The 14381-nt window shown below is 34.3% G+C and overlaps 1 protein-coding gene across 1 annotated transcript; it reads right to left on the bottom strand.

Annotated features, from left to right (window-relative positions):
- Positions 1 to 1996: 1996 nt before the first annotated feature.
- LOC125852556 (geraniol 8-hydroxylase-like) lies at positions 1997 to 4103 on the bottom strand. The gene is made up of 2 exons (XM_049532281.1): positions 3168 to 4103; positions 1997 to 2853 (listed from the first exon to the last, which is right to left on the bottom strand). Exons 1-2 carry the CDS (start codon positions 4041 to 4043, stop codon positions 2248 to 2250), a joined length of 1482 nt encoding a protein of 493 aa, XP_049388238.1. The 5' UTR covers positions 4044 to 4103; the 3' UTR covers positions 1997 to 2247.
- Between the last annotated feature and the right edge of the window lie 10278 nt (positions 4104 to 14381).

Genomic DNA, 14381 nt, shown 5'->3' with positions numbered 1-14381 from the left:
ACATTTGCATGTTTTACTCTTTCATGCTATACATTAACTAACATTAATCTATATATAATTATTTAGTGATAGCATTTGTCAGACGTGCATATTATAAGGAAGTGAGACTTTAGAGGACGAACACATGTACCAACTATTGTACTATGTGCTTTATTGATTTTTTATTATTTAGAAGCGCAATGTATCTCATTGAGGATTAACACGTGTACTTCATTTTTTACTTTTTTATGGTTGGAATATTGTCATGTTTTTTGTGTTTTATTGTGATCATTGCAAAACAATTAGGTTAATATTTCTATTTAAATATGTATACTTTTACTTGAAAAAAACTTAATAATTATTATAAAGATAATTTTATTTGTGGATTTGATTAACAAGTAGTAACATTAACACCATGTAATATTGTTTTGTCGATATTTATGATAATATTTTTAAATTATAATTTATAATTTAATTTAATAATTATAAAAAAATATATAACTTCTAAAAAAGTGGACTAGCCCGGCAAGCCTGTAGCCCACGTACTTGTGGATTGGGCCGACCGTTTTCTGGCCCACACCAAAAATGGGCTAGCCTGCCCTGACCCGTAAAATGTCAAAGCATGTATGAATTAGCCTGGATGGGATGGGCTAGCCCATATTGACAACTCTAATAAAAACACCAAACAATTATTCGATCGGGTCGAGGACGATTTAAAAATATTAATGGTCTAAAGTCAAATATAAATAGATCTTCTAAAGTTTTTTTACTAAAGTTTCTTATAATTAATCAATTGAATCTTTCATGTAAGTATGTAACATAATACTCTAGATTTATCAAATTTCTATTAATTCTTTTTTCTTATATAAAACAACTGCCTTATTTTTTTGAGGAAATCTTGCAAATAGCCTTTAAAATAAACTTAGACCATGTTTGGCATTACTGCAAACATATACTCCCTCTGTCCCTAATTACTTGTCCACATTTCATTTTGTAGTTGTCCCTAATTACTTGTCCATTTTGACAAATCAAGAAAGGATAAATTTTTTTTACCTATTATACCCTCAATTAATTACTTTGAAAAAGGTAGAACTTCTTGAAAATATTAAGTATTTAATTCATCCACTTCATATTTAATAGGGGTAAATTGGTAACTCACTATGTCAATTATTATTTTCTTAATAGGCGTGACAATTCAAAAGTGGACAAGTAATTAGGGACAGAGGAAGTACTAGTTAATTAGTTAACATAGCTACAATTTGAATTAATTACCATTCGCCACTAATTTCTAAGCAAAATTACGCGTCAAGTTTCAGTTGTATAAACGTGTCAGTCGAGTTTCAATTGTATAAACGTCTAGTTTTCAGAATTTTGTATATTATAATTTATATAACTTTGGTCTAATGTAATTTGTATAATATAATTTATATAACTGTTTAAAGTTCAAATGTTTGTGTTTGTATAAATTCGTTATTTCGAGTTTTATCATATTTGTATAATTTTGAAATTTGGATAATATAATTTGTATAACAACTATTACTACTCCGTTTATACAACCACAAACTGAAATAGCTCATCTATACAAACACTTATTCTACCAAAACTATAATTATCAATCGATCCAATCAATCGAAAATAATTTATACAAATCAATTGATACTAATCAATTTAATACAATACGGACGACACAAATTATTCAAACATACGAGAATTATACAAACGTCACGAATTTTTTAACGAGGTCGCCCATAACAACTTAAACTATAATTACTTCCCCTAAATATACAAACTATAGCTAAGGAGCCTAATTAAGTTTATTATAGTGCCTATTTGCGAAATTTCCTCATGCAAATATAGACAATAGAGAGTTCTACATCATCTTGTCTATATTACTCCTTTATTATATACTAAATTAATCCTAATTTATCATCATTAATTCCACCTGGAATTAAGATTACATCACGAAGAGGGGCCAAAAAGGAAAAATAAACATGGTCTAATGCCAAGGAAATAAATATATTAGTTTCACGAAGAAATTATTACATCCCGGAGAGTTGGTCTTATCTTCAAAGATACACAAGCATAGATAGATTCTACAAATAGAATAACGTAGCCTATTGACAACCCAAATTCAAACAACAAGAGAGACTTGCTCGAGTAGTTAAGCACCTCCCTCCACCATTAACTTAGTCACGCTGGATGGTAAAATGAAACACTTTAGAACTCTAGTTTGCTCAACTTTATACCTTAATTAGTCTATCCCTATAGCTACACTGGGGTTGGGATTGCTAGAAGAGGTTGAGCTTTCGCCAATGTAATACCAAACTTTTCCTCCATGTCCAAATCATTAGGTGCAATTCCACCATGTAGCTTCCAATTAAATGTATTTATCAATGAACCTAGCGCGACTGGAATCATCCTGATAGCCAAAGGCAATCCAGGGCAAATTCTTCTACCAGCACCAAATGGAATCAGCTCAAAATCCCGACCTCTAACATCTATTTCTGACTCCCAAAACCTCTCTGGCTTAAAATCCAAAGGGTTCTCCCATATACCAGAGTCGCGCCCAATTGCCCATACGTTCACTAGAACTTGTGAGCCTTTTGGAATAGTATAACCACAAAGCTCAACATCTTCCTCCACTTTGCGAGGAATTAAGAAAGAAACTGGTGGGTGTAATCGTAATGCTTCTTTCACGATGCATTGCAAGTAAGGTAACTGTGCAACATCAGCTTCATCTACTAGTTTGCCTCTGCCAGTTACTTGTGCAAGTTCTTTTTGTGCTTTCTCCAAAGTATGTGGATTCTTAAGTAGTTCTGCCATTGCCCACTCCAATGTATTTGATGTCGTATCTGTCCCTGCTGCAAACAAGTCCTGCAAAACTTACTAGTGTAAGATCATATGAAGTAGATGACATATAAAATCAAGTGAAAAATTCCAAAACATATGTTGCTTTCAATTAGTCAAACTTAGGCTGTGACTTGTGAGCCTATACAAGATATTCTCATACTAATCCAGAATCGTCATACTAGCCTAAGAAAACAATAATTGATATAACTAATTCGTTAAACTATCTTTATTAATTGATGTTTAGTATTAGATCTTGGAAAATAATTTGAGAAATAAGTAATTATTGTTAAGAGTAAAACATAAAAAATACTACAATATTAAAGATAAAGATAATTAACCAGATACAGATGCTCGATATGATTCCTGTCGATTTCTTCAGGGCTAATGCTGAGGAGGGCATCTAACACATCAACATTTTCACGATTTGCCATTTCCCTTTCCTTTAGCCGCTCGTCAATCAAACCACTCATAAGTTGAAGAACCTTACTAAAATGATTTGTCAAGCGCCGCCTTATACCTTGTGGATCAATCTTTTTTAAAAAGGGGAAAAAATCCACCAAATTGGGTTTACCAGCCTCAGCCATGATATTCCACACCAATTCCTTAAATTCCTTATCAGAATCAGAGAATGGATCAGTCAAATCTTTAGAGAAAATAGTGTTGGACAACAAATTTAAGGAAGTTCTAAAAGCTGCTCTGCCAATATCCACTGCTTCACAATTTTGCCCACTTTTGTGACAATAATCAATCAACTCCTGGATCTTTTTTGTCCTCAGATGCTTATTAGCATCAAGCTTGTTGCCAGAGAAGATGTGAGAGTTCATAACCTTACGAAGCGTTCTCCACTGTGAGTCGTTGACAGGTAACATTACAACAGAGCAATTAGAGTGATTACAGGCATGGACTCCGTCAGGAACAAACCTGCCCGAAAAGCTCAAATCTTGCTTTTGCATTACTTCTTTAGCCAAGATTGATGAAGAAATGACGACTGTGTTAATTTGCCCCAATTTCAGATGCATAATTGGACCATATTTTTTTGCGAGTTGAGCAAGTGATATGTGGGGTTTATTACCAAGCAAGTGAAGATTACCGATAATAGGCAAAGGGAATGGACCAGCTGGTGCAACTCTTTTGCTTCTTCTAAGTGAAATCAATACTCCACGAACCAAAAAACAGGCGAATAAGAGTCCTAGACAAATGTTCACATATTCCATTTTTTCTCCTGTTCTGATTATTTCTTGGCTCAATTAGGCTGCTTTTATCTTGGTCTATAATGAAGTGACAGGAGTTAGCAAGGTTTTCATTTATTTTTTAATTCTCTGTTCATTCAAAACAAAAGTTTAAATAGTAGTACTCCCTCCGTTTAAAAAAGATTGGTCTGGTTTGACTTGACACGAAGTTTAAGAAATTAAAGAAGACTTTTGAATCTTGTGGTCCTAAATTAAAGTTATGTTAAATGTACAAAATTGTCCTTAATCTTGTGATCTTAAACATGCTACATGGAAAGCAAAAAATAAAATGTTATCAAAAAAGGAAAAAGGTCATTTTTTTGAAACTGACTAAAAAGGAAAGAAGGTCATTCTTTGTGAAACGGAGGAACTAATATTTATGAATAATTAATGCAAATGGTGTCAGACACCATCGCCTCCATGGAATTTTTTATTTTATGTATTTTATGGTGTCAGACATCATTGCCTCCACCTGCCCGTTCAACATTATTGAAAAGGTGGCATTTCTGGTGCGTTTGGCACGTTCCTATAATTTTTATTTTTTTTGAAAAATAAGTTGGTTTCTACTTATTTCTCATATTTGATGATGACGGTGATTGAAAAATATTTTTCGAAAAATATTTTCTAGTGTATCATTGGTGAATAACAAAATATTTTTAGAAAATATCTTTTATTTTTGGCTAGAGAGTAGAAAACTTTTCTTAGAAAAATAGCTTCTTGCCTGAAAATCAATCCCGACGTGATAATCGATCTGACACTTGATCGCAACACCCGATCCAAGACCTGACCCCTACTCCCGACACAGGCCGGACATTTGAACTGGAACCCAACCTTGAGCATGACTTGAATAAGGACATGATCCCAAGACCCAACCCAGGATCAAACCCCACTAGAGACCCAACATTCGAACATGAATATTATCCTGACACCTAATCCTGAACACAACTTCAACTCGACATTCGACCCCGACTGGAGACCCAACCCAGACTCCCAACCCCTGCATCTGACTCAAGATCCAACTTTTGTAACCTAATTTGAGCCTGACACCTAACCATTGACTCCGACCCGAGACCTGACCCGACCTTAAGACCTGACCCGAGACTCGTCCCGACCCTAAAACTTGACCCGAGCCCTTGTCCCGACCCTAAAACCTGACCCCGACCCAAAACCTAACATGACAACCAACCTTAAGACCTAACCCCCACCCTAATCTGAGACCTGAACCTGGTTTCTGAATCAACATCCAAATGCAACTTGAGATTCGAAAATCTAACACGGCTCCGACTTGAGATTCAACTCCATACCCGACCCCGATTGTAACAGTACTCTGTATGCTAGGAAGATCGAAATGCAGAATTCCAGAAGTTGCAGGTGCCACCTACGGACCGTAGGTTGACCCACAGACCGTAGGTGAGGTCCGTGGTTGGCCACGTGCAACTCCCTCCCCAGAAACCCCAAAAATTCTAGCTAAGGGTTGACCAACGGCAGGACTTAAGGATCGTAAGTGGGACCACGTTCCGTGGTCCAGGCCGTCGTTCAGACCCCCATTTTTCATCTCCCAGACGTCGAACGACGGTTGACCAAGAAGGACCATAGGTCTATCCACGGTCCGTCGGTGGCTTCGACAGATTTTAAGTCTTGGGTCTTTTGGTCTTTTCCCTATGCCTTGGACACCTAAACTACGTCGTTTAACCCATAAACTACATCGTTTTGGTTAGTCTTAGCATAGTAACTTAATCAGACTTTACCCTAAGCGACTCATTCACCTGATTTCACCAAAATTGAGCAAAAAGAAGAAAATTTAGGCGTTAGCATCCTCAAGAGCAACAACAATATTTTCTTCAGTTCCATCTTTGAAATCGAAAGATTTCTCCGCGAAATTCGTCACCAGGTATGTGGAATTTCACTAGTAAGTTCCTTTCACCCATTAGGTACCTAGATTTCAGTCAGAATATTGATTCCCTAAATATTACTTAGACCTAGGGTTTCTTGAACTTTAGAAATTGTTGTGATTTAGCTGATAAAATATTCCTAATCAGATTTCCATGTTGTTATAACACTATTGCTTAGTTCCTTGCATGAATTCAGAACCCTAGTTGTGTAGAATCGTTCAGTTCATGAACTACACTAGCTAGGACAGATAAATAGATATACATGCCTCAGTTTTCAAATGTTTCATTATCAGTATTTAATGTTCCATTTTCAGTTAGCATGTCAAAATCTTGAGCTGTACAGTTTAGTTCAGTTATGTTGTATTGTACATATTTTAGTTGGGAGTATGCTTAATACCGAGTTGGACTAGGGTTAGTCACTCTCATAGTCCCAGAACTATGTCCCCGTAGGTTAAGTCCCCTATATGGGCATCATATTTAGTGATCACGTCAGTCATGCCTCTATACCCTTGGAAAGGTATATTGGGTCCTCTCGATGGGGCGTATACATCAGACTCCACATTTAGCTCACATGGTTTTATGTCGGTTATTAGTAGCTCCCACATTAGATTCTAGTTCATTGACCAGGTTCCAATTATATTTCAGTATTCAACTTCAGCATGTTATGTACTTGGTCATTGCATTCAGTTTAGTTCATATTCAATATGTTCAGTATATTCATCATGTTCATCTTATATCATTGCTTAGTATGCTTTGTTCAGTTATGTGTATTGCTTAGCTTTATTCTATCCTGCATGCCCAGTACCTTTCAAGTACTAACGCATACTCTGCGCTACATCTTCTCGTGATGTAGGTTCAGGTTCTCAGCATTCAGACCACGTGTAGATCGGTTCCCGATCCGTACTTAGCATTTGAGGGGTTAGTCCTCATTCTTCGAGGACGATAAACATGTTTTCTTTTACTTTCAGTTTCAATTTTGCTAAAGTTAGCTGAGGGCATGTCCAACATCTCTAGTTAGTTAGAGGCTTATTTCAGACATAGTTAGAATCAGTTATAGTATTTTGAGTTATGATCCAGTATTGTAAACTCTTATTCAGTATGTTATTTAGAACTACATGGGTATTTCCCCAGTTTATCTTATGATTTAAGCTTTTGCATAGTATTTCTTAATTCAGTAAATTTTTTATATGTTTATGATATGCCAGCTCAGGGTTATCTTAGGGTCACTCGTGATCCTAGGTTCTGTGTTTACGTCAAGGGTGTAGCCTCGGGGCATGACACCGATCAAAGACCTAATATTGATCCCAATTCGAGACCCGAATCCATCACTCGACTCGAGACTCGACCCTAACCGAGATTCGACATTTGATCCTGACCCGAAACCAAACCCCAACCCTAACACTCAACTTGAGACCCGACTTCAACACTGATATTCAAATCTAGACCCGACCTAAGATCTGACCCCGACCCGAGATTCGACCCTGGAACCCGATTCGACACCCAGCCTTAAGACCTAACCCCAACCCTAACCTGAGTCCCGACGCTAACCCCGATCGAGACCTGACCTCGATATGAGATCGGAGACCCAAACCTGATTCGACATTCGAATCAAGATCCTTTCTGAGACCCGACCCCAACCTCAACCCAAACACCCAGCACAAGATCTTACCCCTGACCCAAGACCTGACCTCGACCTCGACCTCGACGCGAGACCCAACCCTGACACTCGACCCAAAATTTTACTAAAATTCGATCTCTAATTCTAACTTGAGATCCGAACCTGACTCAATCTGAAACTTAGGAGTTGAGTTTCGAATCGAGGTCAAGACTCAGGTGTCGAATTGAGAATCAGTAGTCGGATCTAGTATTAGTATTGGTTAAATTAGGATGGAAAGTTAAGGTGTGAGGTTTAGAATGACTTTGGATAATGTTTTTCTTACTTTTTCAAGGGAAGTTAGTTTCCTTGAATTCGAGGAAAATAAGTGGATATAAAAAGAAATTCTAAAGTATTTAAGTCAACCAAACATGAGAAAATTGGAAAATATTTTCCTTTGTACCAAACACACCCTTCATGTTTACATTTTTCTTTGGCATAAGTCATTCACGACCCCTTAAAATTGTCCGCATAATTCACTTGGACACCTGAACTAGGACATGTACTTATGAACACCTAAATCGTTCAAGACATGTACCTATTAAACACAAAATGCTAGTGTGGCAAAATAAGTGTATCTCACGCTATTGAGCGCGTGAATGCATTTTTTTAAAAAAATAAAAAAATAAATTTGAACCTACTTTCTTGACACTTGGCATGCATGGACTAAATAAATAAAAAATTAATTCAATTAAACATTAATCTTTTAATTCATAAAAGAAAATAACCTCACCCCCACACCCATGTACAAGTCCTCTTCTTCTTTAACCCACCATTTTAAAGACTTCAAATTTCTCTGCCTTTTGTTTTGGCTCTTTTTTTTTCTTCAATTTTTTGTAAACAAACTGCTTATTGAAATTGCAAGAACAAGAAAAAAAATTGACAATTGGCGTTAAAAAGTCGATCGATATTTATGCATCTTTATTTTCAATAACTCCAATCGAGCAACCATCACCATTCATTAAACTTATTAAAAATGATATAATTTTTTTTATATACTTTTGATTTCGCCTCGTTGTCGAGTTCGAAATTATTTATCAACGTTGATTATTTTTACAAAAATCTCAATAGTTACCGGAGGAATAGAATATAACGAGTAACACGGGAAGAAAAAGAAAGAGGAAAGGATTAGATGAGTGTATTCAGGATGGGGTGGGGGAGATATTTTCTTTTTTGTTATCACCGGAGGAATCGATGGTGGATGTCGATGGCAGAGTGACAGGGAAGAATATGAAGAAGAAAGGGCAACATGTTAGATGGGATGGGTGGGGGGAGATATTTTTTTTTTTGTCAATTTAATTTTCTAGATTATTAAAGGCAGGAAATTATTTTTTATTTTTCAAAATTAAAATCATGGGCTCATGTGCCACGTGTCGTAATTCTATTCATGATTATGTTAAGATAATGTGTGTGAATTACACGCACTATTTTTAAAGCTAGTTGTCATTTTATGTTCAATATATAAATATTTGTTAATATTAAAGTGTCTAATAGATAAGTGTCTCAATTGAAGTGTCTAAATGATTATGCGGACAACTTTAAGGGAATGTCAATGACTTAAGCCTCTTTCTCTTTATATATGTTCTTAATCGATCCCATTAATTTATGTTTTATCTTTGATTTTACAAATTAATTTTAGCAGATTATTCGTTATATAGGACATATAGCTGCTTTGCTTTTCAATCAAATTCTAACAAGTATTGATCGATTCCATGTATAATATAATAATCTAAAAGAAGAACTAGTATTAAGTGAAATTAAAGGGGTGATAATGTAATTTATCCAATATATTAGATGCAATAAGTTAACAAATAATAACAGAATATGTAAACATCAAAAGAAAATCCAATTGACTCATGAATCTGGATGTTTCAGGATGAAATATTTTTCGTCTTCATTCATGTGATGTGATAGTAATTAATTTTTTAAACAATTAATTTTATTTAATCAACTATTATTGAGCTAGAAACACTGACCATCTCTTCAGCAAATGAGAATTTGAAAATATTTTGTGGACCTTCTTAGGATTAATTGAAGTCTGAATAAGACCCCTAATTATTGTGGGCAATATGCAGCAATTTTTTTACCCCTTATTCTACTGAACAAAAATTAACATACTACTACTATTTTAGATCATTAATAGGAGATTTGAAAATGCTACAATAGGACATGACTAGAGGACAATTTGTCAAACATGTGACACTATAACAAAAATGAATTAACATGGAAGGTTTATTTTTGCCTATACTATCCATCTAGAATCTAATACAAGTAATATGACAGAAGAATCAACCATGTTTTTTTTTATTCGAATGGTGTGCAAAAAATAACTTTAGAGTTGTATTGGTGAAACAGACTCTTTACTGCTAGCTAAATGCATAAAGAGAGAATGAAAAACTCCTTAGAGAATTCTCAGTTCATAAAACAAATTTAGAGCCAAAAAGGCAAGAAAATTGATAAAAAATTTCAAAAGAGCAACAAAATTGAATTGAGCCAATTTTCTTGCCCTTTGGCTCTGGACAACTAAATTTAGAGTTTAGTTGAACATGGGTTTGGGATAATTTACTGGAATACAACCTACTCAACAGCTCATGCAACGAAGGAATATGGAAGTTATGGAAGATAATGTGAAGAAGACAACAACGGCTACATCGTAAAAGAAGAAAGAATCCGGTGGAGTTTTAGAGAAGTCAATATTGTCTCAATATAAAATGTCTGAGACAAGTGGAGAAGTAAGGGCCATTGATCAGATTTGTACTGAAAATGATCCCATCGTACACAAGACTCTATTGTCAGCTGTAGCAGGGCATATGATGAGTACAAGAAGGAATATACTTAGGCCCGTTTGGCCATGCGATATGGTATCATTATATGAAATTATGATACGATACAATAATATGGAATTATGAGATGAAATTGGAGTTTTGTTTAGACATACAATATGGAATTTTTGTAGTGTACTAGTCTTTAATATAATCCTCCCACATAGTACGAACAATTTCCTCACGTTGAACTTGCATTTCTCGATCATGTGACCAACATTGTTACTTTGAGTTGTATTAAATAAAAAACTGTAGAAGTAATAAATTAGGCGTTGGAGTAAATGAAGAGACCAAATTTATTACTCAACAGTCGACTGGTGTGAGTTAAAATGACTTTATGTTTGTGAGAATAATAAATTTTAAAAAGTAATGATGTGATTATAAATTTTATTTACATATGAAATAAATGGTTAGTAAATATAAATGTAGGTTGTTTTAACAAATATAAACTTGTGGATCAATTTTTGTATTAAAAATATCTCAAATCATGATATGAAATTCCCATATCATGTTTTTGGAGAATATGGAATCACATCTCATGATATGGAATCATGAGATGGAATTAGTGTAAAATCGCATGTCTAAACGCTGATTTCATCTCATAATTCCATATCGTGATATGGTATCACATGGCCAAACGCCTACTTAGTTAGACACTGTCATCCCTACGCTAATGATAATTGGACAAGTGTAACTACTAGAATTTTATATTTCTTTATTTTTCATACATAGAATTGTACTCCCTCTGTCCCAATTTATGTGATTTACTTTCCTTTTTAGTCAGTCCCAAAAAGAATGATACATTTCTATATTAAGTAACAATTTAATTATAAATGTCTATTTTACCCTTCATGAAATGATTTACAGCCACACAAATTTTATCATTCATTTTGGATCACAAGTTTTAAAAGTCTTCTCTTCTTTCTTAAACTCCGTGCCAAATCAAACTACCTTACATAAAATGAGATAGAGGGAGTAATATATATAGACTCATTTTGAGTACTGATCAATACAGAAAATCTTCTGGATAATCTTCCATCTTCCAATTTCTATCACAATCATAGCTATAGAAAAACCAATCAATCTGCTGAGTACTAATATTGGCAAACTTGGGTTATAGTATTGCAAGAACCCAAATGCTCAACTCTTTATTGAGGTTCCAAAACACATTAGGGGTTATTAACATGAATAAATAAATGTAATTTACCATCTTTTAGAGCCAAACATACCAAATATTAGAGCTGTACGTTTAATATCGAACAAAAATCAATAATTCAAATTGAAAAAAAATTATTGGTTTAGCAGTTTAAATGACTATTTTAATTTTTTTTATTATCAAATTATCAATTCTTAACGGTTTGTGGTTTTTTCTTAACGAGTTAATTGATAATAACCGGATAGTAAATTAAATAATTATATTTATACCATTTGGTGTATAAAGTCCTTGACTTAGAGTTTAGTTTCATATTTATATTTCTGTCTGTCTCAAACTCTCGGTTATTCTACAATGTGATAGTGTTTGTTTTTGAGCGAGATACAGTCTTTCAATTCACGTGCATGGTTCATTTGATTTGTCACTTTCTTTCTAAGTGATTTTCAATTAAATTTTTTTGTGTCAAATGACTCAAATTTTTAAGGGAAAAAGGACAAATATACCCCCGAACTATCATACATGTATCTAAATACGCCTCGTTATACTTTTAGGATTTTTGTTAGCAATTGCAAATTTCATGATGGGATTGGTCCTAATTTACCATGGCAAGGTAATACCGTAATAGTGTCATTTAGAGATGGCTGCTTCCATTTAATAGCCCTGATGAAAATGGTAATCTTGATGTGGCTTTTCTATTTGTGTCGGCCATCAAAATTCATCAGTTCAAATATAATTAATTAATTATGTGGAGGGCTGAGTTCGTTTGGGATTTGCAGGAACATTTTCCGTGAACAACAGCTTGAAAATCGAAGAACTTGGCCAGAAATCAGCCAAATTCGACCAAAATTCGGAGGATGAGAAACGGAGAAGATGGAGAAGTGTTTTGAGGGTTTTTGGTTATAATTTGGGGTGGGCATTATGTTATTTGGGTGGGTTTTTAATTAATATGGGTGGATCTTTTAAATATGGGTAAGAATTTAATAAAAATAGAGTAAATGTTTTAGATTGTGACACGTGTCCCGCCATTAGTAGAAAGAGTATATACGCTCCAAAATTTGGACGGTAAGGACATCAACGTCCTAAAAGTATAACGAAAGGTATTTAGATACCATTTACGATAGTTCGGGGTATATTTGTCATTTTTCCCAATTTTTAATGTTAAAAGTGATATCGATCAATAATCGATAAACCAACAACTGGTAATCCAATATCTTATGGTTCTATAATGATTTAGTATTTCTATAAAATCGATAACTAATAAATCGAACCGATAAAATTTAAAACTGAATCGAACTGACTGATATGCAGCCCCACTAAATATTCCCAAATAGTTTATGAACCTCTTTGAATTTTGTATAAAATGATTGGCCAGGCTAGACTAGTCTCATCTCGATGAACATGTGGATTCCTTAATTTCTTTTTTTAGCATAGACTAGTGGATCCACTTAGTAGTTAAGTTCTATACCCCGACAAGGTATAGGACGGCCCTGGCAGCGTGAGGCAAAACACTGTATCATCACTTAGCTCATAATGATGGTTGTCGGTTAGATAAACTCCCACAGAGATATATTTGTATTCTTATATACATAGAGTTATTTGTATTTTCATATACGAACATAGTTTAAATTGTATCCTTGGATACAAACTGAGTTACTATTGTATATTCTTCAAATACACAGAGTTGTTAGCCGCATGTTTTAAGAGTTTTTTCTTTATATTGCATTTATATTACTGCTTTATATTGAAATGAGTTGAGTTGAGACCAGGTATGTTCCTTCAGTTCCTTTCAAGGTTGTGTCTTGTTTTAGAATTCCCCTCGCATGCTCGTACATTCAATGTACTGATGCCATTTGGCCTGCATCTTTTATGATGCAAATACAAATAATCAGGATCAACATCCAGTGCATCCTTGATCCAGTTGAGTTTCAAAGTTGTTGGTGAGCCTCCTTGATTCTAGTTCATTAGGATGTCGTGGGTCTTGTTTCGACGTCTATCTCAGTTGTTAGAGGCTTCATAGACAATTAGTTATTGTTAGGTCATGAGTCTTTTCCATTTTCAGTATTGATGTTGAGACTTGAGTTGCCATTTTGGCTAGTTGAATGTTTATGTTAAGACATTCTAAGTTTATTGCATGAGTTTATCCTTTGAGACTGTTTTCTTGTTAGATAAGTCTTCCGCTAAGAGTTAAGTCAGGCCAAGGGTTCACTTGGGGACAACAATGGTTCTCGAGTGTCAGTCCCGCCCAGGGTTTAGGCTTGGGGCATGATAAACATATTAATTAGTTAACATAGCTACAGTTTGAATTAATTACCATTCGCCACTAATTTCTAAACAAAATTACACGCCGAGTTACAGTTGTATAAACATGTCGGTTGAGTTTCAATTGTATAAACATCTAGTTTTCAGCATTTTGTATATTATAATCTATATAACTTTTGTCTAATGTAATTTGTATAATATAATTTGTATAACTATTTAAAGTTCAGATGTTTGTGTTTGTATAAATTTGTTATTTCGAATTTTATCATATTTGTATAATTTTGGAATTTGGATAATATAATTTGTATAACAATTGTTACTATGTTTATACAACCACGAACAGAAATAACTCATTTATACAAACACTTATTCCACCAAAACTATAATTATCAATTGATCCAATCAATCGAAAATAATTTATACAAAAATAAATATAAATCAATTGATACTAATCAGTTTATACAAATATAGATGACACAAATTATACAAACATACGAGAATTATACAAACGTCGCAAATTATATAATGAGGTCTCCCATAACA

This window comes from Solanum stenotomum, unplaced genomic scaffold, assembly GCF_019186545.1.
Source record: "Solanum stenotomum isolate F172 unplaced genomic scaffold, ASM1918654v1 scaffold37045, whole genome shotgun sequence".
Classification (NCBI taxonomy): Eukaryota; Viridiplantae; Streptophyta; class Magnoliopsida; order Solanales; family Solanaceae; genus Solanum; species Solanum stenotomum.
The sequence above is the reverse complement of the archived record's forward strand: the minus strand, read 5'-3'. Positions and strand labels throughout refer to the sequence as shown.